Source organism: Salmo salar, chromosome 01, assembly GCF_965601325.2.
Source record: "Salmo salar chromosome 01, fSalSal1, whole genome shotgun sequence".
NCBI lineage: Eukaryota > Metazoa > Chordata > Actinopteri > Salmoniformes > Salmonidae > Salmo > Salmo salar.
Genome location: NC_138291.1, coordinates 174,305,879 through 174,333,768, shown reverse-complemented (window position 1 = coordinate 174,333,768; position 27,890 = coordinate 174,305,879). Strand labels below are relative to the sequence as shown.

The 27,890-nt window shown below is 41.1% G+C and overlaps 2 protein-coding genes across 5 annotated transcripts; both read right to left on the bottom strand.

Annotated features, from left to right (window-relative positions):
• Nucleotides 1–1,707: 1,707 nt before the first annotated feature.
• il31r (Interleukin-31 receptor A) lies at nt 1,708–14,856 on the bottom strand. Of its 3 annotated transcripts, none has more exons than XM_045690148.2 (16): nt 14,729–14,856; nt 14,309–14,375; nt 13,044–13,328; nt 12,809–12,923; nt 12,358–12,530; nt 11,919–12,031; nt 9,468–9,630; nt 8,523–8,605; nt 6,630–6,837; nt 6,066–6,233; nt 5,354–5,452; nt 5,061–5,204; nt 4,829–4,969; nt 3,919–4,003; nt 3,643–3,724; nt 1,708–3,169 (listed from the first exon to the last, which is right to left on the bottom strand). In XM_045690148.2, the coding sequence occupies exons 1-16, from the start codon at nt 14,732–14,734 to the stop codon at nt 2,624–2,626; spliced, it is 2,478 nt and encodes an 825-aa protein (XP_045546104.1). In that variant the 5' UTR covers nt 14,735–14,856; the 3' UTR covers nt 1,708–2,623.
• A 103-nt stretch (nt 14,857–14,959) lies between these two features.
• Nucleotides 14,960–25,907, bottom strand: ddx4 (DEAD (Asp-Glu-Ala-Asp) box polypeptide 4). Of its 2 annotated transcripts, NM_001279129.1 has the most exon segments (24): nt 14,960–15,663; nt 15,772–15,879; nt 16,191–16,461; nt 16,586–16,685; nt 16,795–16,940; nt 17,132–17,298; nt 17,424–17,553; nt 17,766–17,920; nt 18,921–19,073; nt 19,345–19,490; nt 19,888–19,932; nt 20,031–20,066; nt 21,476–21,508; nt 22,204–22,254; nt 22,682–22,702; nt 22,881–22,919; nt 23,041–23,097; nt 23,404–23,427; nt 23,586–23,633; nt 23,741–23,797; nt 23,876–23,935; nt 24,139–24,154; nt 24,313–24,347; nt 25,807–25,904. In NM_001279129.1, coding segments are annotated over 23 exon segments (1,962 nt in total). In that variant the 5' UTR covers nt 24,331–24,347; nt 25,807–25,904; the 3' UTR covers nt 14,960–15,582.
• Between the last annotated feature and the right edge of the window lie 1,983 nt (nt 25,908–27,890).

Sequence of the window (27,890 nt, the reverse complement as noted above, 5' to 3'; positions counted from 1 at the left end):
ATCCATGTGAAGGAATCCACAGTGTTGTGTGTGTGTGTGTGTGTTATCCATGTGAAGGAATCCAGTGTTGTGTGTTATCCATGTGAAGGAATCCACAGTGTTGTGTGTGTGTGTGTGTGTTATCCATGTGAAGGAATCCACAGTGTTGTGTGTGTGTGTGTGTGTTATCCATGTGAAGGAATCCACAGTGTTGTGTGTGTGTGTTATCCATGTGAAGGAATCCAGTGTTGTGTGTGTTATCCATGTGAAGGAATGTGATTTATTACACTTCTTGTAAAGCAGCATACAGGTAACTGCCAAAATAAAGGAAAACCCAACATGTCTTAATAGGGCGTTGGGCCACCACGAGCCAGAACTGATTCAATGCGTCTTGGCATAAATTCTACACGTGTCTGGAACTCTATTGGAGGGATGCAACACCATTGTTACATGAGGAATTCCATAATTTAGTGTTTTGTTGGTGATGGAAAACGCTGTCTCAGGCGGAACTCCAGAATCTCTCATAAGTGTTCAATTGGGTTGAAATGTGGTGACTGAGGCACACATCCCCTTTAATCCCCTATGGTCCTGTGAGACCCCTCTTTCAAAGTCTCTGAGATCTCTTCCAGCCATGGTAGCCAAAATAATGGGAAACAGGGAGGTTTTATACATGACCCTAAGTGTGATGGGATGTTAATTGCTTAATTCAGGAACCACACCTGTGTGGAAGCACCTGCTTTGTATCCCTCATTTACTCGAGTGTTTCCTTTATTTTGGCAGTTACCTGCATCTTTAGAGTTCTTTTGTTTCCAACGAGAACTTCATTAATAGAATAGAACAAGTCAGAAATTGTGATTGTTACACTCCGTCACATAAGAACATTTTGTTATGCAACAGAATGTCATCAGGCAGACCATGGACTTGGAGTGAGGACTCAGTGAATGATCTTTTTTTGTAAAGAACAGTATAGCGTCAAAACAAGGGTGAGCTTCATGTCTCTAATCACTGGCTATGTCCCAGAATGCACCCTAATCCTTATATCATGCACTATTTCTGACTAGAGCCCAGGACACTGAGTGGACAAAATATTAGGACACCTGCTCTTTCCATGACATAGACTGATAAGGTGAAAGCTATGATCCCTTATTGATGTTACCTGTTAAATCCACTTCAATCTGTGTAGATGAAGGGGAGGAGACAGGTTAAAGAAGGATTTGTAAACCTTGAGACATGGATTGTGTATGTGTGCCATTCAGAGGGTGAATGGGCAAGACAAAAGAGTTAAGTGCTTTTGAACAGGGTATGGTAGTAGGTGCCAGGGGCTCCGGTTTATCTCAAGAACTGCAACGGTTCTGGGTTTTTCACACTCAACATGTGTATCAAGAATGGTCCACTACCCAAAGGATGTCCAGTCAACTTGACATCTGTGGGAAGCATTGGAGTCAACATGGGACAGCATCCCTGGGGAACTGAGGCTGTTCTGAGGGCAAAAGGGGGTGCAACTCAATATTAGAAAGGTCTTCCTAATGTTTTTTACACTCAGTGTATACTGAAAAGTTTATGTATAATTTGTTACTTTGTTAAATTGTTATGAAAAACAAATGAAATGCCTCCCTCTTCTGTCTGCATCATTTTACAAAGTGAAGAGTGCTTTACATTCAGTGAGACATTCAACATTAACAGAACAGAATATATTAGTCAGAGACTAAACATGTGATTTTGCTTGGCTCCCATTTCTAACATATTTTTTTTAATAAGTTATTATTCAACAATATGTCATCAGGCAGATCATAGACTTGGAGTGATTTGGTTTTTTCTATCCCATGACTTAGTGAATGATATTTTTATAAAGAGCAGTACAGGGTCAAATCAAGGATGGGCTTCATGTCTCTCTAGTCACTGGCTGCGTCCCACATTGCACCCTAATAATTATATAGAGCACTACTTCTGACCAGAGACTTGCGAGCCCTAGTCAAAAGTAATGTATTTTATATGGAATAGGGTGTAATTTGGGACGCAACCATTTACATTTTAGTCATTTAGCAGACGCTCTTATCCAGAACAACTTACAGGAGCAATTAGGGTTAAGTGCCTTGCTCAAGGGCACATCCACAGATTTTACCTAGTCGGCTCTGGGATTTGAACCAGCAAACTTTTAGTTACTTGCCCAACTTCTTAACTGCTAGGCTACCACCCAGCCAGTAACTCGGAGACATGAAGCCTCGCTGTGACCCTGTTACTGAAGTATTTTCCATCTTGGCACACTCGCTTTCTGTTCTCAGGAAATTGTGCTGCAACACCCCTCCCCCCAAACCAAACAGCATACTGGTAACGGGAAGGGGAAGCGCTTAAGTTGTACCAACAGCAGTGCTTCTCAACGACAAGAAACTAAAAGATTTGATGAGATATAGTCTACCACATACAACAGTATAGATTGATATTTATGAGTCAAATTTAAAGAACTGATATCTATCCACCTTTACAATCTACAAATACACATACTGTACAAATTGTCACAAGTATAATTACAAAATGGATATTTCAAAGTACCACTAACACAAAAACACAATAGCCTATATGAGACATAACTGAATGAATAAAGATACAGGAAAGACTGAGAAGTCCACTGGATTCAGGAGGGTGTTTATGTCTGTTTACTTTCCTTCCCCCTGTGTTCAAACATGTCCAGAGTGACGTATGAAGTGAGAGGAACTGTGCTGCTATGCTGCTGCGTGTCCAACAGGCTCCTACTCTCCTCTGTGGCGCCCGACGTCGCCTCGCCTCCCCCCAACCTCACAGGGCATTCCCCTGGCGTCTGCAGCCTGTAGGGGTTGACGGGACAGCTCTCGGAGGCCTGGAGGTCTGCTGGCTCTGATGATGAGTCCTCACTGGTGGTTGACTCCAGCAGGTTGATTTCTCCATCTTGTTGAGCCAGTAAAGGGAGGCAGGTTGGTGCCAGGCCCAGGTTACTGCTCTCCTCTCTGGGTTGGCTGTCACAGAAGGTCCTGCTACCGAAGCCAGAGCTCAATCTCTCTGTCTGGTCACAGACTGTCTCTTTGGCCATGTCCTGTATGTCCTTGTCTTCTGTAGAGGTTGACCCCATGATGTCGTCCGTTATGGTGTTCACCTCGCAGGGGTAGATCATCTCACAGAAGGTCTCGAGTTCAGACAGGTTGTTAAAGGGTTGGATCTGCGGGGTGACAAGGACATATTTCCAAAAAGGAATGGTGAAGACAGTAGGGATGATGGAAACTGCAGCCTATTGAGCCAACATGAAGACCAACATGTTATTTATTTCACCAGGTATGTTGACTGAGAACATGGGGACTAGTTACAGGGGAGAGAGGAAGGGGGTTGAATGAGCCAATTGGAACATGAACAGTTTAATCCATAAGTAATAGTCATCAAGTGAAAGATGTGTGTTGAAATGTAAAGAATGAAATGTATATCATATCCCTTTTCTTCAGACTAGTGAAATGGAAGGACATGTTCAATACAGTATCCATTGTCTATACTATAGGATAGGGCTAAATGGAATGTGTTTGGGGTTTGGGGTTTTAGGCTGTGTTTCTGTGTAGAACTTTGTGACATCGGCTGATGTAAAAAGGGCTTTATAAATAAATTTGATAGATTGATACAATATAAAAAGATGATCATGTTTACCTTATGACAATCCTGTGAAGACCAGAATTCCAGGGAGCTGAGACCGGGGTTCGGCACCATCTTCCCCTTAAATCTTTTCCACCTAGAGATCAGTTAACCAGTGTTACATAGAACATCCAATCATCTGACTTGTCTGACATAATTGACTTGAAGTGAGTGATGGGCAGTGCACTAAATTAGGGAGCCATTTGGAACACAAGCATTTACTGTCTGGACATGTACAGGGAAAAATATCTGTAGCTTTAAAAAGGTTCTGAGATCTACGGCAGAACATACTGAATGACGCAGAAGAGTCCAGTGACTAGGACGATGATGACGCCGAAACCACCGAAGACACAGGACATTATGATGAAGGTCCTGCCTGATGGGACAGACACAGAGACGTTATGATGAAGGTCCTGCCTGATGGGACAGACACAGAGACGTTATGATGAAGGTCCTGCCTGATGGGACAGACACAGAGACGTTATGATGAAGGTCCTGCCTGATGGGACAGACACAGAGACGTTATGATGAAGGTCCTGCCTGATGGGACAGACACAGAGACGTTATGATGAAGGTCCTGCCTGATGGGACAGACACAGAGACGTTATGATGAAGGTCCTGCCTGATGGGACAGACACAGAGACGTTATGATGAAGGTCCTGCCTGATGGGACAGACACAGAGACGTTATGATGAAGGTCCTGCCTGATGGGACAGACACAGAGACGTTATGATGAAGGTCCTGCCTGATGGGACAGACACAGAGACGTTATGATGAAGGTCCTGCCTGATGGGACAGACACAGAGACGTTATGATGAAGGTCCTGCCTGATGGGACAGACACAGAGACGTTATGATGAAGGAATACAACAGCAAATACTGTTTTTGGACAATTGAGCGGTAGTGTATGCATGGGGCAAAATGCTTTGTTAGAATATGTCAGAGAACCACAGAATTAAAACCACTGGTACAGACGAGTGCACGCAAGATGGCCGCAGGTCCAGCCTGCACGGAAGATTGACTTGAATGTCCGTTCTAGTACCTGTAATTCTATGGTTAGAAATGTTGCTACTATAACCCTGTGCTTCAAAGTGGATACATGGAATGAATATGTAGCACCATAAAGAGACTTTTAAAGTGTCAATCTGTGTTACCATGAGTTACTATCAGATGGTGGGTGAAGCCTACAGACATGACCTTACCGTATCTGCTCGTTGTGAAGTGAATGACGCTGCTATTGGTTGCCCCAGTAACAGCGCTGGCCATGACATGGACACTGTATCTGGTGTCTGGTTGGAGAGGCTCCAAAGTCACTCCCCGTTTCAAGCTATTTACTGTCACATCTAAGAGGGGAGGAAAAACAACAGGAAATGACACTCGGTACAGTTGACATGCCGTTATAACAAAGTTTAAAAAATGTTTCAGGAGACTTACTCAGCTCTGGTTGTGTTTCCGTCTTGTAGAACACAGTGTAGTTGACGACAACACCGCTACATTGGCTCTGAGGCACAGCAGTCCAGTTGACCTGAGCGCTTTTGTCTTGAACATGTACATCAGTGGAGGAGATATTCCCTGGAGCTGAGTTGGTCAAGAAAATATGATTTAGTAATCCATTTATTTGGGACAGATACAATTAAAACATTGAAATAATTTGAATAAATAAGAATATGAAGATACATAGCCATTACCCTAAAGGACCAATAGAAAGAGAAGAAACTGAACGGTACCTCTTCGCGTTGAGCAGATCTGAATGACTTTTTCGAGTCCTGTCTTGTCATCGTAGAGTGGAGTTACTGTGATGTTGTACAGTTTAAAAGGCTGCAGGCCTATGAGAGGGAGGGAGAAAATGAAAACATCCCAAAGTAGATTCCTCCAATTGTTTACTGGGATAACAGGTGGAGTGGTGCTCATTTAATCTGGGGTGTATACACACAATATTACCAGTTGATGTAATAATGTTTACATACTGTTTTACCCACTTTATAGGTATATAATGTATTCTAGTCATGGTTCATCATATAAAAACAGAAATATTCATAGGTGTAATACCTAATTGGAGCTAGAAATACAAGCATTTCGCTGGACCTGTGATAACATCTGCAAATCTGTGTACTCAACCAATAAACATTGACTAGATTTTTGATCCATCTAAAATCTTTCTGTTTATCTTTCACCTAATCACATCAATGATAAGATCAATGGATCTTCATCTAACGCACATTGTATGAGTCTATTCAAACCCATAGAGAAACAACAGCAAAACAATTAAAATAATTCCTAATGACCACAGTAGAAAATGAAACTCAAACATCGAGTCATGTCAAGCACTCCAATGTCAATGTAAAGTTACATAAAGTTACATAATCAGGATCCAACTATGCATCCACCCATTAACCCACCCGTCCATCCGTCCATCCATTCTTTAGAATCCAAGCTCACCAGTCAATGTGATGTGAGTGTCTTGGCTCTGTAGCCAGGTGTATGTATCTCCATCGGTGGTCCAGTCTATGATGTAGCCGTGGACAGGGTAGAGAGGAGGAACAGCCCAGCTGACCTGGATGTCACCGTTATGGGCAGAGGCCTGGGCGCCCCTAACCTGGGGGAGACCTGACACATATAAACTCATATGAATGTGACACTGTAGTACACAGAGGCTTAAAACCACTTCTAAATAACACTTAGTGTAAATAACAAACGAGGACAGCTACTTTTTCTACAGGAAAACTGTGCCTTTCTTCAGCTGTTCATAAGTATTTTAATGAAAGTAGAAGAAGTTTAGTAGTTTAAAATTGTTAGAGGCTTTTGTTGAAACATTGAGTTTAGTGTGGCAGTAGTGTCTGTATTATAAAGACTAGTGAGATACATTTATACTACGAGACAGATAGATATATCATGATAGATATGACTCATATCGGCTAGCTAATAGCTTTACAATGAGTCACATGAAACTAAATAGGATAACTGGCAAATCATATTGAATGTGTGTCAAATTTAGCAACTAACTTTGTCCCACGGCCGGTACATAGATTGACTGTTCAGAAAATGTGGTGTCACCGCGATAGGCAGCGAGAGTGACTCTGTATGCCCGCTGGTCCACAGTGATAGAAGCCTTATCCACAACAGTGTCCAAATGTCTGTCAGGTATGTGCTTTTCATCAGCCATGTACGTCAGCCTGTATCCATCGATGGCCTTGCATGCAGGGGAGATGCTCTGTACAAAGTAGAAAAGAGGAAGTTAGAAAATACGTCACACAGGAAACAGGAACAAGTCTCTGCACACTTCCTGTCAGATGCAAATGTATTTAATTGTAGCTGAGCTTTCAGTCAGTTGACCTTCATCAGGTTGACTGAAAGCTCAACTTGAAAATACATTTCCATCTGATTGTATCTTTTTCCTGTTTCTCAAGAAATTGATCACATGACATCTAGTGGCCTTTTTGGGTACTTCAGATTATCACAGCTGTCTGTAATGACCTCTGGCACTTTGGTGAATACCATTGGTTTTTCATTTTTTCAGCCTGGATTCGAACCAGGGACTGTAGTGACACCTCTTGCACCACAGATGCAGTGCCTTAGACCACTGCACCACTTGGGAGCCCAAATATGAGGGTTTCAACATGAGATTTCCTTTGTTTATATTATTTACACACTTTTCTTTATTGTAAATAAGAATTTGTTCTTAATTAAACTTACCTAGTTAAATAAAGGTTAAATAAATAAAATACAAAAGTATTATGTCTTTGTTGTAAATGTTTTGGTGTCAAACTGGTGGCAATTATGGAAAAAGTCCATTTGGAAGAGTTGCAGAGTTAATTGAAAATAACGCTAATGTTGATTAGATGCGTTTTTCATTCACTAGGCTATATCCTCTAGAACCATATGGTCTATCCACTAGAAATCAATGGACAAGATAGAAAACATGTATACTATAGATGAATACATCATTTAAAGTATAAATTACCAAAGGTACCATACATAGATCTGTTAATGACCAAAATTACAACAACAAAGAAATCGTAAACTTTTTGTCAAATTGGCAGTAGTTTTGCAACCCTAGTTTTGAGTAAGGAAACTTTTGGTAGAGTTATACAGCTTTGAAAGGCTTTAGACCAAGGGTCTCCAACTGTGGTGCTGCGGAGATACTGGGTGAGAAGGTTGTAGTTTCAACCCACCACTAACACACCTGCTTCAAGGTTTCAAGGATATTTTTATTTGTAGAATCAGATGTGTTTTGGTTGTGGGCTGGAACAACAGCCCGGGTACACTGTAGCTACCCAGGACCAGAGCTGGAGACCCTTGGTAGTGACTAACCAATACAGAACCAGAACAATGCCTATTTAAGCAATAAGGCCAGAGGGGCTGTGGTATATCACCAATATAACACGGCTAAGGACTGTTCTTATGCACGATGCAACACGGAGTCCTGGATACAGCCCTTAGTCGTGCTATATTGGCCGTATACCACAAACCCCAAAGGTCCCTTATTGCTGTTATAAACTGGTTACCAATGTAATTAGAGCATCTGTGGTATACGAAATATTATAAACTGGGTGGTTCGAGCCTGAATGCTGATTGGCTGGGAACCATGGTAGTATACCACGGGTATGACAAAACATTTATTTTTACTGCTCTAATTACGTTGGTAACCAGTTTATAATTGCAATAAGGCACCACTGGGGTTTGTGATATAGAGCCAATCACGGCTAAGGGCTGTGTCCTAGCACTCCGCCTTGTGTCGTGCCTGTGAACAGCCCTTAGCCGTGGAATATTGGCCATATACCACACCCCCTCGTTCCTTATTGCTTAGTTATACCACGGCTGTCACGGCTACCACCCAGTTTATAATGTTGATTATGTAAAGTGCTATACATAAGCTTCCTTCCATAGGCTCCCTACCTTCCACATCAGGTGCACTGTTCTAGTCCCAGTGTTGTCTGGTGCAGCCATCTTCCTCCACAGGTCCAACTGCACTGTGCTCACTGTTGACACAGAAATAATAGAGTTCAGACAGAGTTTAGCCTAGTTATAATAAACACATGTTCCAATTTAAATGTAGGCCTCTTTCAAAAAGCCTCACAATGTTACAAGTCATTTTGTGATGTACTGTCAAAGAATGTGTAGTAACATTCAATACTAAGACTGAAACTGAAACATAGCATTTAATATTAAGACCAACTGAAAGCATACTGTGGCTGACTGATGTGGTCCAGAAAACATCATGGGTGATTAGTTCACAATGCTTCTCACCACAATCCATTTCACAAACCCTACGCCTCCAACTAGACACAGACCACAGCTCGGTTTCAAATACTTTCAAAATGCGTCCTTCCTATTATTTATCATCGAATGAGACAACTGGGTTGGTGAAATTGTTTCAGCCACATTGCTTAACTCTATCAAACCATGCCAGATTACAATGTGAGGAAGCTTACAGCAAAAAAACGTAACATGATAACGTTTGATAAGGGTACATGACAAACACACAGATCGTGCGTGCTATTCAATCAAGGTCTAACGCCTCATTCTTCAAGCACAGCAAAATATGTGCATTCAAATTCATGTCTAGAACAACCTCAAAATGTTAACGGTGAAAAACAAAACAGACGGTAGAGACATCATAGCCTCTCAGAGTAGGAGAGCTGATCCTAGATCACATTTAGCCTTTTAGAGCATAATTAATAAGATTACATGGACAAGGGGGAGCTGATCGTACATCAGTACTCTGAGACACATACCTATCATCTCAAACATGCCTTCTGAAAGGGTAGATTTTTTTATTTTTTACTTCTCCTGGAAACCTGTATAGCGATTGTGATTTACTGGGGCTTTATGTTTTCTTACCGTTGAGAGAGGAGAGAACTGTCTCCTGCCTGCTCCATTCACTCCAGGGGGCCTTGTCTAAAGCACAGCGGACAGACACTGTATGGTTGGTGCATGGCTCCACTTCAACAGAAGTGACAGAGGCTGTCATGGCCACTGTGTTCATAAATGTATCCATTACATGCTGGACATTTACACAGGGAGAAGAAACAAAGATATGAGTGGCAAAAAAAAAAACTGTCACGTTAACTTCAACTAGTCTGGGAAAATAGCACATTGCACTAAGCAACAAACAAATCACAGACAATGTAACATTGAACAAATGAGCGGTGTACCTTGGCATATTTGACTTGACAGTGTATGACCAGGCTAATAAATTCTGTGCCTCCTGGTCTTTCCCATTCAACCCTTAGATGAGCAGGGAGAGGAACCACCCGCACATTCTTTGGAGGGTCAATTTTCACTTGAAAAACAGGGTTAGTAATGTCAGGTTGGGCGAGTAATGTCAGGTTGGGCGAGTAATGTCAGGTTGGGCGAGTAATGTCAGGTTGGGCGAGTAATGTCAGGTTGGGCGAGTAATGTCAGAGTAATGTCAGGTTGGGCGAGTAATGTCAGAGTAATGTCAGGTTGGGCGAGTAATGTCAGGTTGGGCTTGTAATGTCAGGTTGGGCGTGTAATGTCAGGTTGGGCGTGTAATGTCAGGTTGGGCGAGTAATGTCAGGTTGGGCGAGTAATGTCAGGTTGGGCGAGTAATGTCAGGTTGGGCGTGTAATGTCAGGTTGGGCGAGTAATGTCAGGTTGGGCGTGTAATGTCAGGTTGGGCGAGTAATGTCAGGTTGGGCGTGTAATGTCAGGTTGGGCGAGTAATGTCAGGTTGGGCGTGTAATGTCAGGTTGGGCGTGTAATGTCAGGTTGGGCGTGTAATGTCAGGTTGGGCGAGTAATGTCAGGTTGGGCGTGTAATGTCAGGTTGGGCGAGTAATGTCAGGTTGGGCGAGTAATGTCAGGTTGGGCGTGTAATGTCAGGTTGGGCGAGTAATGTCAGGTTGGGCGAGTAATGTCAGGTTGGGCGTGTAATGTCAGGTTGGGGCGAGTAATGTCAGGTTGGGCGAGTAATGTCAGGTTGGGCGAGTAATGTCAGGTTGGGCGAGTAATGTCAGAACTCAATTACACAAACAATACAATAGATAAACAAGAAATACTGGTGTAAGGATATTGAGCTTTACGATGGACGACAATCCAATTGTCCACTGGTATGACTGGTCATTTAATTTGCTTTGAACGGTGTATACACACACAACTAACTTACAGTGCCAGTCAAAAGTTTGGATACACCTAGTCATTCCATATTTTTACTATTTTCTACATTGTAGAATAATAGTGAAGACATCAAAACTATGAAATAACACATATGGAATCATGTAGTAACATAACAAGTGTCCAACAAATCAAAATATATTTTAAATTTGAGATTCTTCAAAGTAGCCACCCTTTGCCTTGATGAAAGCTTTGCACACTCTTGGCATTCTCTCAACCAGCTTCAAGAGGTAGTCACCTTAAATGCATTTCAATGAACAGGTGTGCCTTTTAAAAGTTAAGTTGTGGAATATCTTTCCTTCTTAATGCGTTTGAGCCAATCAGTTGTGTTGTGACAAGATATACAGAAGATGGCCCTATTTGGTAAAAGACCAAGTCCATATTATGGCAAGAACAGCTCAAATAAGCAAAGAGAAACAACAGTCCATCATTACTTTAAGACATGAAGGTCACTCAATCCAGAAAGTTTTAAGAACTTTGAACGTTTCTTCAAGTGCAGTCGTAAAAACCATAAAACTAGCTCTCATGAGGACCGCCGCAGGAAAGGAAAACCCAGAGTTACCTCTGCTGCAGAGGATAAGTTCATTGGAGTTACCAGCCTCAGAAATTGCAGCCCAAATAAATACTTCAAAGAGTTCAAGTAATAGACACATATCAACATCAACTTTTCAGAGGAGACAGCGTAAATCAGGCCTTCATGGTTGAATTGCTGCAAAGAAACCACTACTAAAGGACACCAATAAGAAGAAGAGACTTGCTTGGGCCAAGAAACACGAGCAATTGACATTAGAGCGGTGGAAATCTGTCGTTTGGGCTGATGAGTCCAACTATGAGATTTTTGGTCCAAACCGCCGTTTGTTTGTGAGACGCAGAGTAGGTGAACGGATGATCTACGCATGTGTGGTTCCCACCATGAAGCATGGAAGAGGAGGTGTGATGGTGCATTGCTGGTGACACTGGCGGTGATTTATTTATAATTCAAGGCACACAACCAGCATGGCTACTACAGCATTCTGCAGCGATACGCCATCCCATCTGGTTTGCGCTTAGTGAGACTATCATTTGTTTTTCAACAGGACAGTGACCCAACACACCTCCAGGCTGTGTAAGGGCTATTTGACCAAGAAGGAGAGTGATGAGTGCTGTATCAGATTACCTGGCCTCCCCAATCACCCGACCTCAACCCAATTGAGATGGTTTGGGATGAGTTGGACTGCAGATTGAAGGAATAGCAGCAACTGCTCAGCATATGTGGGAACTCCTTCAAGTCTGTTGGAAAAGCATTCCAGGTGAAGCTGGTTAAGAGAATGCTAAGAGTGCGCAAAGCTGTTATCAAGGCAAAGGGCGGCTTCTTTGAAGAATTTAAAATATATTTAAATGTATTTAACACTTTTTGGGTTACTACATGATCCCATGTGTTATTTCATAGTTTATTTCTTCACTATTATTCTACAATGTAGAAAAGAGTAAAAAATAAAGAAAAACCCTTGAATAAGTAGGTGTGTCCAAACTTTAGACTGGTGCTGTATATAAAACATCATTATTTGATTGCAAACTGCTCCAGACAGTCAAAGCTGTGCGTTCTGATTACATACCTGTATCCCAAGGATCCAATTCTAGTGTGTCCGAGATTGTCTCCCAAACGGTGCTTTCAGCTCGCACAGTGATGTAATTTAGCTTTGCTAGCATCGGCAGGCTCTTATTAAAAGTGCATGACATGCTTCCAGAACTACAATGATCACTCTCCCATACATCTTGTCCTTTTTCCCTACACAAAAAGAGACGAGAAAACATTAACTTTGGTTACGTCCCAAACGGAAGACATTTGGTTACATACCCTGACGAAGACAGCTTGTCTGTCGATACGTTGGTTATTAAATTATTGCATTTGAACTGTGGGGCTCTCTTTTTATTTTTCATACGTCCCAAATGGCACCTTATTCCCTACATAGCGCACTCCTTTTGTGCGTTATTCCATATGACAAGGGAATCTTGCAGTCTACGCTGCTATACTAAGAGGAAGCCAGGTTTTGAGTCAGAACTCACCATTTCCTATAAACGGTATATGTTATTTTCGATGTGGGTTTGATCTTGTGCTCCCAGTGACATGTAAAATCTTGTTGTGAGATATACGTGACACATGATATGTTTCTGGGTTTCCCTGTTGAAAAAAATTAAAGGACATGATTTATTCTCTCGTAAAATCCATTCCCCAGATGCCATGATAATAACGTTGACGTATTGAAAGTAACGCACACCAACAATGTAAGTAGATACGTACAGTATGTTTGTATGATGGTACCACCCAAGACTTGCTGAGTTAAATGGCTGTGACATTGTACTATTGCTTTTGGAAGGGATAGATTGTAGATGGTCACCGCAGCAAAGGAGGTGTTGGTTTCATAGAGGCTTTCATCTATGCTCTTGTTGTTGATCGTCCAATAGATTTTGCCGTGGCTGTCTGAGATTGTCTGGTTGCATGTCTTCTTGAACTTAATCTTAATATTGGAGCCAAATTCAATGTATGGGTCTTTTGGGATAACTTCACATCTATGTCCATATTGTCCTGTTGATAACAAAATGTGAAACTTTGTAATAAACAAACCATGGCAAAGAACTTGAGAGATGACAGTGAGGAGATGACAGTACAAAAGTCTGCACTAAGACCAACATTCAGCACATTAAAGTGAACAGAAAATGAGCGATGACCCCAGGGCCCCACCTTCTAACCACTCAATATGCAATTCAAACAAAGTGGTAATTCCACTGCTATTCTGGTAAACAGCTGAGAGATGGGGCTGAAGATCTGTAACCATTCAAATGCAGACAGAGCTATGGATGTAGGGACTGACGATCTACAATATAAAAATTATAGTATTGACCACGTTTTGATGCTACATAAAGTGTTTGATTACAATTGCATTGTTTACAAAACATTGGAGTTAAACAACCATATATTTGGGTTCTGATATGGTACGAGAGTTGAACTAAGCTCATACACTGTACAAAACATTAGGAACACGTTCCTAATAATAAATTGCACCCCTTTTGCCCTCAGGACAACCTCAATTCGTCAGGGCATGGAATACTTGTCAAAGGTGTGTCACAGGGATGCCGGCCCGTGTTGACTCCAATACGTCCCACAGTTAAATTGGCTGGTGAACCATTCTTGATACACACAGGAAACGTTTGAGCTTGAAAAACCCAGCAGTGCCGCAGTTCTTGACACAAACCAGTGCGTCTGGCTGGTTCACACAAAATAATGCTTGCCCATTCACCCTCTGAATGGCGAAGACACACAATCCATGTCTCATGGCTTTAAAATCCTTCTTTAACCCATCTCCTCCCGTTCGACATTCATTTAAGTGGATTTAACAGGTGTCGTCAATTTGGGTTTATAGCCTGCACCCGGTCAGTCTATCATGGAAGAGCATGTTCAGTTTTTTTTACGTTTTCAATAATGAATGGTATATCAATATGAAAGTTAAGGAAAAAAAGTTGCAATCACTGATTGCCCCTTTAATACAATATCAAATGTGAACTCACCTTCAGAAATTGCTGGGAGCAAAAGGATGATTGACAGGACTAGCAGCGTTGCCATCCTTCTCAGACCCTTGGCAGACAAGAATGGCGTGTCATGTCTTTCAAGTAATACAATTCCCCCTCTAGTAAGTGGAGAAACAATTTCACTACATCTAAACTAAGTCGTATTTATAAGCAACACGGTTTTAATAACGCAGATGGTTATCTACAACTAGGAAAACGGAAAAACCATGACGTCTGATCTAACAAGAGGTCAGCGTTGGATGACTTCAAATCGATTTTTCCCCCATTGAGTGAGTTTGAGTTCAGTTGTTTAAAAGCACTGAAGTCGGAGATTTCCGAGTTGCCAAGTTGTTCTAAACGCGGCTACAGGTCAAGTTTAAAACATTAAATTCAGTACTCCATTATAAACCTTTATCATACCTTCATACTCAATGTCCTGTGGAAAGTTGGTAGTCGTGCCTTCAATTCACAGCCCCTAAGAACAAGGACTGGATGGGTGTGTTGGCCATTGCACAACGGCAAGTTTACTGACAGGAAATGAGGAAACTGGATGAATGACAGGGGACCGAATTTAAGCGCTCTCAGCTAGATTTTACAAGTGAAACTTAACTCAAAGCTTTAATCGCTCAAACAAAATAAACAAACCAGACAAATGATCCAAGACATTCTTTACTTTGAATAAAATTGGACTTTATCCATATTTCAAATGTCTACATGAATTAATCAAATCAAGTAAATTAAATGCATTTACTAATTTTGCAAACATAAACACTCTTGTACATCAGTTACAACAAGCGATCCAAAACGTGGGTCAACTCAGACTGGTTAAACAGAACCAGTTAGGTCTAAAGGCAGAATCCTTACAGAAATACAATGCTTTACAGGTATTATTTGGGGACAGACATGCATTACAATAGTTTAGTTCAAAACACACTAGCGTGTAAATGGCACATTATCAACGAGGTAAAACATTTGGGTGAAAGAGGAAAATAATAAGTTCAAGTGATGCGTCACAATTCAAACCACAAGAGACAGTAGCACTAATAATAGCTAGAACATTCATTTGAGAAGTTTCACCTCAAGCACACAGATTTTAACCAGTGGTTGACATTAACGGGTTTTTCCCATATCCAGGACAACACATTTCCAGAAAGATCAAGCAGTGCAAAATTATTTTCTTTAAACAAAATAAACACTAAAAGAAAAGTTATATTGAACCAAAACGTGACTTAGTTTGAAAACACAAAAACTAGAAGAATTACAGATGTGCATCATCACTCCCATTCGTCGTCGTCTGCGCCACTGCTCAGGGCAGCTGCTAGTTGACTCGCCCCATCTCTCTGGAAAGATCCACCCTGTGGTCAAGAGATGAACCATGTGTCAACAATGAGAACACTAAACATGTAGCCACTAAACAGTGTTCAATGGAAAATAACAGCACTCAACCTATTCCAGATCCATACCTTCCTGCTATCAGTGGAGGCGAAGGTTCTCCCACCGGGGTTGAACCCTGTAGTGCCAAAAGCACTGAACGCGGCTTCCTCCAGCCATTTGGGTACCTCCTGCTGGGCCTGTGAAAAGTCATTGCAGTGAGAATACATTTTTATTTTAGTTCAAAGTCAACTTTGACTTACTTGCTAGCAGGCCTTCAAGCTAGAATCTTTAAAGATGAAACTTCCACGTCCGTTTAGGATTTTACAACAAAGTAGCTGCAAACGGATTATCCCCTCGGACAACATTGTACACACACTAGAACAGAATATGTACTTCATTTTTATAAAACACTTTCATCCACAAAACAATAACAAAGGTGGTGTGACGGACAGTGGCGCTTATCCATTTTTAAAGGCTGCTTTTGACCAGGGAGCGTGAAATCACTTACCCCAGACAGGACTTTGACCAGGGAGCGTGCCAGGTTGCTGTCGACCTCCGGGTCAAAGAAACACACAGCTCTCCCGGTGTTCCCACAGCGACCCGTTCTCCCGATGCGGTGGACGTACTCATCAATGTTGTTGGGGAGGTCAAAGTTGACTATGTGTTGGACATCCTTGATGTCCAGTCCGCGGGCAGCAACAGAGGTGGCCACCAAGACAGGACACTTTCCTGAGCGGAAGTCACCGAGCGCCTGTTCACGCTCCCTCTGCTCGCGGTCACTGATAACACAACAAATACCAAATTACACTTCATACAGCTGGACAAAGACTAACAAGACATAAGGGAATCTGGGGCCCAACTAGCAATGACTACGGGGTAAATTACTCAAAGACAGTCCCTTACCCATGAATACTAGTAGTATTAACCTTCTCCTGACACAGGAACGTTGCGATAAAGTCAGCCTGCCTCTTGGTTTCCACAAACACCATTGTGCGTTCAGACCCTGTGAATGCAGAATATGTCCTTCAACATGAAGACAATTTGATGTACTGGAAAGTGGTTGAAGTGTTTGAGAGGTGCCGATAGTCATATAGCGAGGTGCTGAGGGGTACCTGTAGTCTTGAGGACCTCCAGTAGTTGGTCTCTTTTGGAGAACTTGGTCACCTGAACCACGACCTGCTCCACGTCACTGCAGGCTCCGCCGACCACGCCCACAGCAAGGAACAGATAGTCCTTCTTCAGGAAGTCAGCAGCCAGTCTTAACACCACAGGTCAACAATGCATCAGGTGCCCACCCTTCTCATTTAAAAACACACAACTACCATTTAGAAATCGTGCCATAACTGTTTCTACTGCATTATCCTTTACATTAGCTGCACAAATATTTCAACGTTCATTTTAAAATCATTGTTTATCCCAGTTATCTGTGGCGGAGTGTGGGAGACAGACTTTTGGATGTCCTCGGGGTAGGTAGCGCTGAACATAAGGGTCTGGCGGTCCTCTTTAGCTGGCATGCCTGGGGACGCCACCAGCTTGCGCATCGCAGGCTCAAAGCCCATGTCCAGCATCCTGTCAGCCTCGTCCAGCACCAGGTAACGCAGCTTGCTCAAGCCAATCTGGGAAAGTAGACAGAGGCCGTATATCCATTTGCTAAAAAGTACTATGTTAACAGATGGCTTCAACCGGCTGCCAACTACAAGGTTTGATTCAAATATGCGTTTGTTATTGAAGCACCAATTACCTTTCCTCTTCCAATCATGTCCATCAGTCTTCCTGGAGTCCCACACAGCACATTGCAGCCCTTCAGTATCTCACGAATGGTGTGACCGGTGCTTATACCACCATAAACCACCACTGGACGCACACAAGTTCTACAAAAGACAGTGGGGGAAAAAAAGTCTCCAGAATCAGTGTCCATTCAATATTTTCCCCCAACATACCAATCTTGAAAGAACGTACCTTAACTTTTGCCATAACAAATGATATTTGGATCTAGCTCCATTTCCACTATTGAAAAGTGCAGGTGGGGTGAATAGGGTTGAACATACTGCCTTTCAAATATGCAGAAAACATAACTTCATACCCATGGGCAAACTTCCTGGCTTCCATGTAGATCTGGTTGATCAGCTCCCTGGTTGGGGCCACTATAATAACCTCTGGCTCCTGGATCTCGCTGAACTGACTAGCTGCCACGCCATCCACCATCAGCTGCTGCAGGATGGGCAGTAGGAATGCAGCCTGGGGGATGACGACAAAAGTTTAAATACTTTGTCTACCCACAGGCTTACCAGACCTGCCAACCCTGTCCAACTTTTTAAGAGTACCAGACATGCACAGCAAATTAGAGATTCAACTCACAAATCTAGTGCCAAGGTATTTTAGAAGCATTGCCTCTATAGCTAATAACAGCCATTCATTCTTCATCACGCAGTCTTCTAAACTCCGACTCCATTTAATGCCAAGATCTTAATATTTATGGTTGATAAAACTTTGTATATTGTTTTTGTGACATGGATCATATTTAGTCTCAAGTTGCGTGATCCTCGTAACATTAAGTGGAAAATACAACTAATGGGACGCAGAATTAAATGTATATCACACTTGCACAAATGCGACCAGTTATTTTTCGTATTCGCATTTAATTTCTTTCACTAGCACTGGCACTTTAGAGCCCACTGAATGCCCATCTTATGTTCTCTTGAAACAATTAGTGTTTACCTTTCCACAACAGTCGAAAAGGGATTTGTCCATGTTTTTACATACAGCTGACAGTCAAACTCATCACAACAGTAGGGGCAGACACGGTGCAGCTACGTCCAATAATGATGTATTCATCTCCATGTTCGTTCACACAAACTCTGTACATGTCTGTGTTGCAGCTCGAGAGTCGGGATGTTAGATTTACTTTGTGGATTTGTTTATTAATATTTTATTTATTTTTATAAATTCAGGCCCTATTCATTTCTGTGTACTTTTAACTCGGATCTCGTACATGGACAGAGAACTGCTTAGTTGGTACACAAAATGCGTGCACGTTGGCAGGTCTGGCTTACACATGGCGGCCAACACAAGCACTATAGATTTATACCAGAGTATGTTAACCTGGGTGATGGAGAGTGCATACGACCAGAGCACCATTTCACATGCTAGTATTTGAACAACTACATGAAAAATGGGCTTAAGACTGCTTGCTAAAGAGAGAATTTTACTTAGATTCAGTTCTACAGGGGCAACGCACCGTTTTCCCAGATCCAGTCTGGGCACAGGCCATGAGGTCCCGGCCAGCAGCGATGATGGGAATGCCATGCTTCTGTACTGGGGTGGGCTTCTTATAGCCAGACTTAATGACGTTCCTGTTCAGAGATTCACACAGGGCAGCCTCTTCAAAACCCTGAGAGGATAATAGGTTAGTCAGTCTCAAAATCACAGCAAAGTTGCCGTTTACCAATACAACAACCAGTATACAACAACCCATCTATTTATTTATTTGACAATCCATAATTTATGGTGCAAGTGCAACTCTGGGGCCATGGCAACATCTTAATTTTTTCCTTGTCCTTTCTAACAATGCAACCAATATTGGGGGAAGCCCATTCAGTTGTTAAGGTAAGGAGATTAATAAAATAACACTTTAAGAACAGAGCCACCAGTAAGGCACTTACCATGATGGCCGTTGGCGGATTGCTGCCGCTGACATCGACCAAGATGTCATCGTACTTGTCAAAGTTGATGCCTGACTCATAATGAGCAAAAATAGACGACTCCTTCTCACAGAGGGCTTCGGGCACATAGGTCACCCTTGGGGGACCTGGTGGTAGAGTGAGGTTATGACAACGTGGTCACCTTCTGAAGTATTTAATTGAAGAATCCACTGAAAGAACACCTCGGATACAACTTTCTGCAACTGAATGTTGTTAAGGGCAGAGCAGCAGTCTTCTTGTCGTCAATGTTGAAACGAGACCCAAGAGGATGTTTAATTACATTAATAAGTTAAATGGAACAAAAACAATATGCAATGGTTCCCTTTAAATATTGTTTAGAAAAATGTGGAATAGTTATGTTTTATTAGTCTTCTGTAAGGGATACATCAGGGTTCCCCATCTGGGGGTGCAGGCCTGGTTTTATTTGCCCCCCCCCCAGCTGACTAGTTGATGATCACTGGTATATCTAGTCCAACAAAACACGTACTTGCATAATATACAAACCTGGACTGCCACCATCTCCACCACCCTCCCCATCCATGGTTGAGCCTAAAATGGGTGAAAGTCTCACATAAGATATTTCCAAATGTAAAAATATTCAACATCAGGTCAAGGAAATGAATTAGTAACAAATGAAAACATGGAACCTTTACAGAAAACTTCCTCATCTCGTCCACGATAACCTGGAATGATAAAACATGGGAAGTTTGAGTCACAGCGAGCCTTATTGTGAATCTCGTAAATGCAAGGCCAATTACTATGGCTCTATAAAATACACAATGCAAAAATAACTGATGGAATAACAGAATCCAGACAAAACAGAACGCGTCAATATGAAACAAAGTAATGAACTTAATATATAATTAACTTTAACCAACAAAAATAAATACAACATGTAATGCGTTGGCCCCATGTTTCATGAGCTTAAAATAAATTCAGAAATGTTCCGTATGCACGAAACACTAATTTCTCTGAAATTGGTATACATCCTTTTGTGAGCATTTCTCCCTTTGCCAAGATATGCCACACCTATCAGATGGATAGATTATCAACCGGCTGATTAAACAGCATAATCATTACACAGGTGCACATTGTGCTGGGACAATAAAAAGCCACTAAAATGTGTTGTCACAACAATGCCACAGATGTCTGAAGTTGAGAGGGTGAGCAATTGGCATGTTGACTGCAGTTATGTCCACCAGAGCTGTTGACAAATAATGAAGTGTTCATTTCTCCACCATATGCCACCTCCGTCATATTAGAGAATATGGTAGTACGTCCAACCAGCCTCACAACCGCAGACCAAGTGTAACCATGCCAGCTTAGGATCCTCCACGCGGACTGTGATGAGATCATTTTTTTCTGTAATAAAGCCCTTGTGTGGAAAAACTATTTCTGATTGGCTGGGCCTCGTGCCCCAGTGGCTTGTCCTGGGTCCCAAATGGGTGGGCCGATGCCCTCCTAAGCAAAATCCATAGGTTAGGCCCAAATAATGTATTTCAATTGACTTATTTCCTTAAGAACTGTAACTCTAAAATCATTGAAATTGTTTCATGTTACATTATATTTTTGTTCAGTATAAATGTATTTGCTAAAGTTAATCAGAAGATATGAACAGAATGAGTCAGTGATTTGTATTTCCTGCAACTTTCTGAAGAAGCAACAAAAATTCTGTCTGTGCGGTGCGCATATCAATCACCGTGTAGCCGTTAGTGATGATGCTAATGAATTATAATTAGTCATATGTATTGATGATAATGAAAAGTTCTGGTAGATGGAAAGGCTTTCTTAACTACAAAGTAGCCTATGCTTACCTGGCATATGATTTTAATCAAGCCAGTGAGTATTGATTTTGCAAACTCCATATGTGCGCTACAAAAACATTTCCTCTTGCTAGGTGCACACTGGAATTGAAGGGTAATTATACCCAAAAATAAATACATTTGTCCTAGACCTCCTGATGTGGTTTAGGCATTATGGACTTACAAAAACGACCATTTGTTCTATTAAAAGTGATTGAGTGAGAAAACCTGAAAGGGAAAACAGGTTTTGGGGGAATTAAAAAAAAATCGTAAGGCCCTAAATAAATTACCTCCGCCGCCAAATCCTCCTCCATCACCACCACCTGAAACAAACCATAGTTAATAACAACTTTCCCTCAAGCATTTCAACTGATTTGAAGCATGAAGAAAATACAGACTTGACAACATTTAATATTTTTTTTGAGTGCCATGTCAGCAACACTCCCACACTGCTCAAATCATAGGCAAATATACTTTTTTTGCCTAATGTTGGCAAAAGGCTGCCTCAGAAGGAATGGTAGGTGATATGACTGCTGGGTATCTTTGCTGCTCTTCAGTAGCTAACTAGAAACAAGTTAAAATGTACAAACAGGGCATAAGGTCGGGTAGGAGGGAAATTCCAGAGTAATTTTCCTCAGGAAGTTGAAGCATGTCTTTTTTCCCCTGCAGCTGCCATTTCCTGAAACCTAGTCTTCAATAATATCAAGCAATGCAGCCAACAAATACATATTTTTTAATCCTAAATGAAAGTGGTCAAAAACCAACAATGTACCAACTAGAAGCTCATTTTATGGCTGTTTTTCACACCAGCATACTTACACCTCAAATTGCATGTTTGGTACGCAAAATGCTTGCAAGTTGGAATGTCTGAAAATATTTTTTGGGGGCGTTGCCATAACCTTCATATAAACTTGGCATCTTTGAATGATACTCATCACTGGTAAAAGACTGAGGATAGATTTCAAATCAGTATTTGATGGAATATTTTTGAATTTCCTTAAGGGAGGAGCTGATTTACCTGATCGGAAGCCTCCCCGGCCACCTCTACCTCCCTGGCTACCTCCAAACCCTGAAAAGTGAAGGATTTGAGTAAAAAAAAGAGCCACAAAACAAACACCATGATATATTTCATTAGCGTACCACCATTTCAAATACGAGAACTAGAACTTAGTCTAGAGCACCATCCACAAATATTAACACTCCATATTTATATTTTAGCAGACACTTATCCAGAGCAATAAGGGTACATAGATGTTTCTTTTACCTAGTCAGCTCTGGGATTTGAACCAGCAACCTTTAATTGGCCCAACACTCTTATCTGATAATCTACCTGACCTTTTTAAATCACTAATATTACACAAGAGCATGTTCTTTTTATTTGAATGCAAAAGACACGCAGAAACACTTTGGGAGGACAACGAGAGCGTTCCAAACTGAGCCAACCATCTAGATTAATTACATTTTCTTGCATGTAGAGAATATGAAAACCAACATACCGCCTTCGTTGCCATCATCCCCTGTCAAAAACAGATTTCACAAAACCCATTTGTAAACCATTACATCCAATAGATAGATAAGACAATATTCAAGAAACATTTTTAAAAAATCAGGGGCATAATGTTTAAGACTACGCTCATCAAGAGAAATGACAATGTGGGGCATGAAAACTAGAATATCAGAATAGCTCCTAATTACCGTTTCGGAAGCTTCCTCCCCTTGATCCTCTGCCACCTCCTGTTGAGACAACAATTTGATGCATTTAGGGAGAAGAAATCCACGAGTCATGCAATTACCCAAATTGTTCCAGAAAATATTTTTCTAATTTGTTTATTTCAGAAGGAACCACAAGTGTCACCTCTGCCTCTTCCCCTGAAGCCGCCTCCTCCACCAGTGTTCCAGCAGCTGCCTTTATCTGTACAGAACAGTTCCAATTCAAAGATCAATGTTAATACAATTCCAGGTATGATTTAATAAAGTCACGCCGAAGACGTTTGAAAACCCTCAAAATGCCAGCGGCACCAGCATAATACATTTTGGAACTCTGAAATTGATCAAATACCTTGAACAGTATTATGCCTCTGTTCTATTTTAGTGCCATTCCCATGACAGTAAATATTCTAAGCTGTGCATTCTATCCCAAAATGCATTGATCGCAGTGTGACAATTTGCTCAACTGCAGTCTTGAGCTGCAATATAAGTTATCAAGTCAGTCACCTACCTTCATCCCCATTCTCATCAGCTCCTGTTGACAGAGGGCAATATACATTAAAAAAAACGTATTACCTGCAAAATAATTATTTCCAAGATGCCCTAGACATAAGTCTTGAGTAAATACTCAATTTTACACAGCAAGAATTACATCAAATAAAACGTATATGAAATAATTCTGAGACTATGCACCTGAAGAGAAACTCCTGAAGTCTCCACCACCTCCCCTGGACCCTCGGCCTGTAAGTAAAAATTGCAAGAACTTCAAGTCAGTACAGTAATAACTCAGACTAGTGATTTTTTCCCCCCCAATAAGAACCAAGATACATGTATTTTAAAGAACTTGCCTCTGCCGCCGCCACCAAACCCACCACCTCCACTGTTCCAGGAACTGACTTTATTATCTGAAGAGATCACAAATCTTATTAACATTGTCTTCAATTACCGCAAGTTACCTAATGGATATAAAGGCACAATACTACCAGTCGGTCTCCCAAAACTGGAACTTTGGCCACCACTGGTCCATGAGCTCATTCCACTTTCTACAAAAACACATTCAAGCTCAGCCATTAATAATGTGTTACTTCCTGTGTTTATTTTCTTTAAAGGCTTTCCCAACAACACCCGTGAAAAAGCAAGTTGCATCCGAGTGACAGGACAGGACGCTACCTGGCTAATAAAGAAAACGTGTGTCCATTTTGCATAGGGAATCCAGCTAGTCCACATACAAATTACATGAACCTACCATTACTTGTGGTAACCTGCAAAGTAAAAAAATGTTCCATTCACATGTGCTGATTTAAGCCAATATTACACATATATTTCGCACCAAGTAGTGACAATATAAGCTTCGGTTCACATATGACTCCACTAATATGTAAAGCATAACAGCTCAAATTACTGGTTTAGAGTAATTTACCTCATCCCAGTTGTCCATGATCTACAAATGTGGTTCTGAAATCAAGAAATGCCAAAAGTCATTTAACTGCACCTGGGTATCTATTACCGAGCTTGCTACATTTTAGGGTGCGTTGGTAAATTAAATATCACAACTCCGAGTGTGCATAATAACCGATGAATGTACAAACCCGCAACACCTGTTAAATATAACGTTCTGGACAACATGAAAACAGCCTAACCAGCTCTGCTATGGCGAGTAAAATGGTATGAGTTTGGTGTTCTCTCATTTGTGTCTGGAACAAGTTAGATTGGTTTCTTGACTGCAGTTGTAAGGTCAGAACTGCTCGGATCAATCCAACCCCTTGTCCAGTGTGCCTCACTGAGAAACCTCTGCATTTACAAACACACCTACTAGTCAATGTTTCAGAAGGCTTCTAGGAGGTTCCTCTAGTTAGTTAGCGCTACTAGAGTATTTTACATAAAAAACAAGTGACCACTCACTAACTAGCTACTTTGTACGGGCGAATGTAAAATCAATGCACAGAAAGACTTTGCAAGAAATGAGCTACCTAGATTGTTACACAGCCACCAGAAAGTAATTCTTTTTTCCAATTCTGTACAATGAAATCAAAAATGAACCTCGGAAGACGACGTTAGTCATGAATAGTCAGTGATATATGTATGTGTCTAACTGCTTTGCTTTATCTTGGCCAGGTCGCAGTTGTAAATGAGAACTTGTTCTCAACTTTCCTACCTGGTTAAATAAAAATGTGAAATAAGAATAAATAAAAATATCAGTTAATCAGCTCCAATCTAGGCCGCTACTAAGTAATGCTAGTTAAATGACATGAAAAGTAGTTGTCTGCGGTCATTAACTCACCAAGTCCGCCCAACACGTGCACCCATTGATTTGGAAATGTAAAGACAGCGGTTAGCTAGCTAGATAACCATGTCTTAACACAATTCAGTAATGTTACAGAGCTAGATAACATTCAAAGTTAGTTATCCAAATAACTGACTAGTTAGTTCTTGAAAAATGTAGCCAGACATCTACAAAATGTAGTTAGTTGGCAAGCTAATGTTAACCTAGTTAACGAGCTGAACAAGCAAATCAGTCTCGGCACAAAAAGCGAAATGCCCGCCATCATGACTAGGTAACGTTATCTAGATAGCATTTATGTAGAGAATTATTTTTATTTTTTTTTTACAAATAATCTGTAAAATATCCCAAATCGCAAAAAAAAAACCGGTTGAATGATGTATATAGTGATAACTTTAGCTAACTGAATTTTTGTTATGTTTTAGTTAACACCAAAATGGCTTACACAAGGTGGCTGCAATTCCTATGGCGCTAATTACCTAGCCAACACGAACCTAGCGGTCTTCTAGCTAACCCATAAAGAAGATTACTAGTTAAACGACTAATCAACTTAAGATATGTTTTGCCTGCAATCATTATAAACATAAAAGCATTTTGATACACTGAGGAAAAAGTAATATTTAAACTCCGTACATTGTCGAAACGCTTTCCCGCAGCGTCTTGATGTTCTTCCACGTGGCAGCAGGTTGTGGATCGCCAGAAAGAGAGCGCGCTTATTGCGGGACCGCAGCAAGGAACAAAGGGGGTGTTACTTTTTATTAAAACATTTTATAAAACCACTGCTCGGGATTTATTTACTTATCATTGAAAGGTCATATCAAATGAAATGTTGATTTACAAATATTTTTTTATATTTTGTTTATATAAAACTAGAAAGCTTTCTATGGCTGAGTAAGTGAGTAATTATTATTTAATGTGACCTCCCATCTTTCTCATTTACATGTGGCTAATCCATATTAGTAATTATTTCTCCCTGGTAATTTTTTATTGAAACGGAGGGACTGTGAAAATATCTTTGTTTCAACAATTCAGACAAAATGTGTAAATAAGAAGCTCTATAAAATCGATGCAGTCCATGTTGTGATTGGCAATTAGGGTAATTGCTCCGGTCACGTTGTGTGTTAGGTCATGTCAATCACCTGTAGGAACGTTATGGAACTTTTCAGATAGAAAAATGCAATGTAGAACAAACATTCCTCTCTAACATGTACAATAAGGAATCACGTCAGCTCAAGTGATATAATTTATATCTGCAACATTTGAGACCATCTGGCAGTTGAACATGGTGCAGAGGAAACACAATGGTCCAAAATCAGCTTAATTGTTAGATTCTTGGTGACTTGAGGTCATCTCTGGGCTGAGGAGAGCTTATCCTTGATCAGTTGTTCACTTGGGCAAATATTTTAGTGTGACCAGTGGTGCGTTCAGCAAGACACAACGTTTTGGAACGTTCTGATAGAAATATCAATGTAGAACGTACATGCTTGTCTGACATAAAGACCAAGAAATCATGTTGGCTCTAGTCATGGCATTTCTATCTGCAACGGTTGGCAACTGAAGGTGGCCCTGAGTTCCTATCCGCACCTATATTTTCTTCTATACCTAACATTATTTTTCCACTAGAGGGCAGGAGCCTCATCTGACAAAAAAAATCCCCGATTGTAGTCTTATTAGAATGAAACTACAATATAGATTCACACTGTTAGATATGATCATTTAGCCTGGTTGCCAGTCTCTGTAACATTCCACTCCTTGTACTCTGTGTCATGTGTCAAGGAACCATGTATGTGAACTATTTATGATTGAAAAAGGTGAAAAACTTAATCAAAGATGAATTTTAAAGTTACTTTTTGGGGACCCTACTGTCATTCTCAGTGAAAGCAAGTCTAAGAAGCGGTATATCTGTTCTATGTGTGGTATTCCTATAATTCCATCGCTTAAGTTTCGTTTTTATCTTTTACATTTGGTTTTGTACACCAAATTCAAACAGCTGAAAATACAATATTTTTGGTTATTGAAAAGTTAATTCACAGCGGTTAAGATGGTACAATGATTCTCTACACTATGCATTGCTTGTTTTGTCACAGAAACTGAAATTAGGGGAACTAGAAATTTCGCAACCAGGAAATGGCGAAGTGATTTCTGCATATTGTACCTTTAAGCAAAGAGTGGAATTGCAGGTGGAGTTCGTTTTGCATGGCCCAGTGCCCCTGGTAGGTGAAGATTTCACTTAAAGGAATAATCCACTCAAAACCACAAATTCTTATGATTTATGTTGTTAAATAATGCAAATATGTGAGAACAATATATGTTGTGAAATGTTTCTGCATTTAATTGTTATAATAATGTAGGAAGCAACATGTGTATCATCACTATTGGAGAGTCCAGATAGGAGGAGTCTACTGTCACATGCGACATCCCACAGGGGTCAGTCAGTGTTGGGGCATATCCTGTTTTTAATTGACATGTTTCATCCACTTCCACTGCTACACTGGCTATAGGTCTACATTAACACCAAACCGGACACCCTCTCTGCCCGAGCAAAACTCAGCAGCTGCCTAGAGGACATCAAGGCATGGATGACAGAGACCTTCCTCCAGTTGAACAGTAGCAAGACTGAGGCTATGCTTATTGGGACACCCAAGCAGGTCACCAGTGCTGAAAACATCTGTCCTACAATCAACTGCCAGATCAACCACCTGTCCTCTGTCACCTCC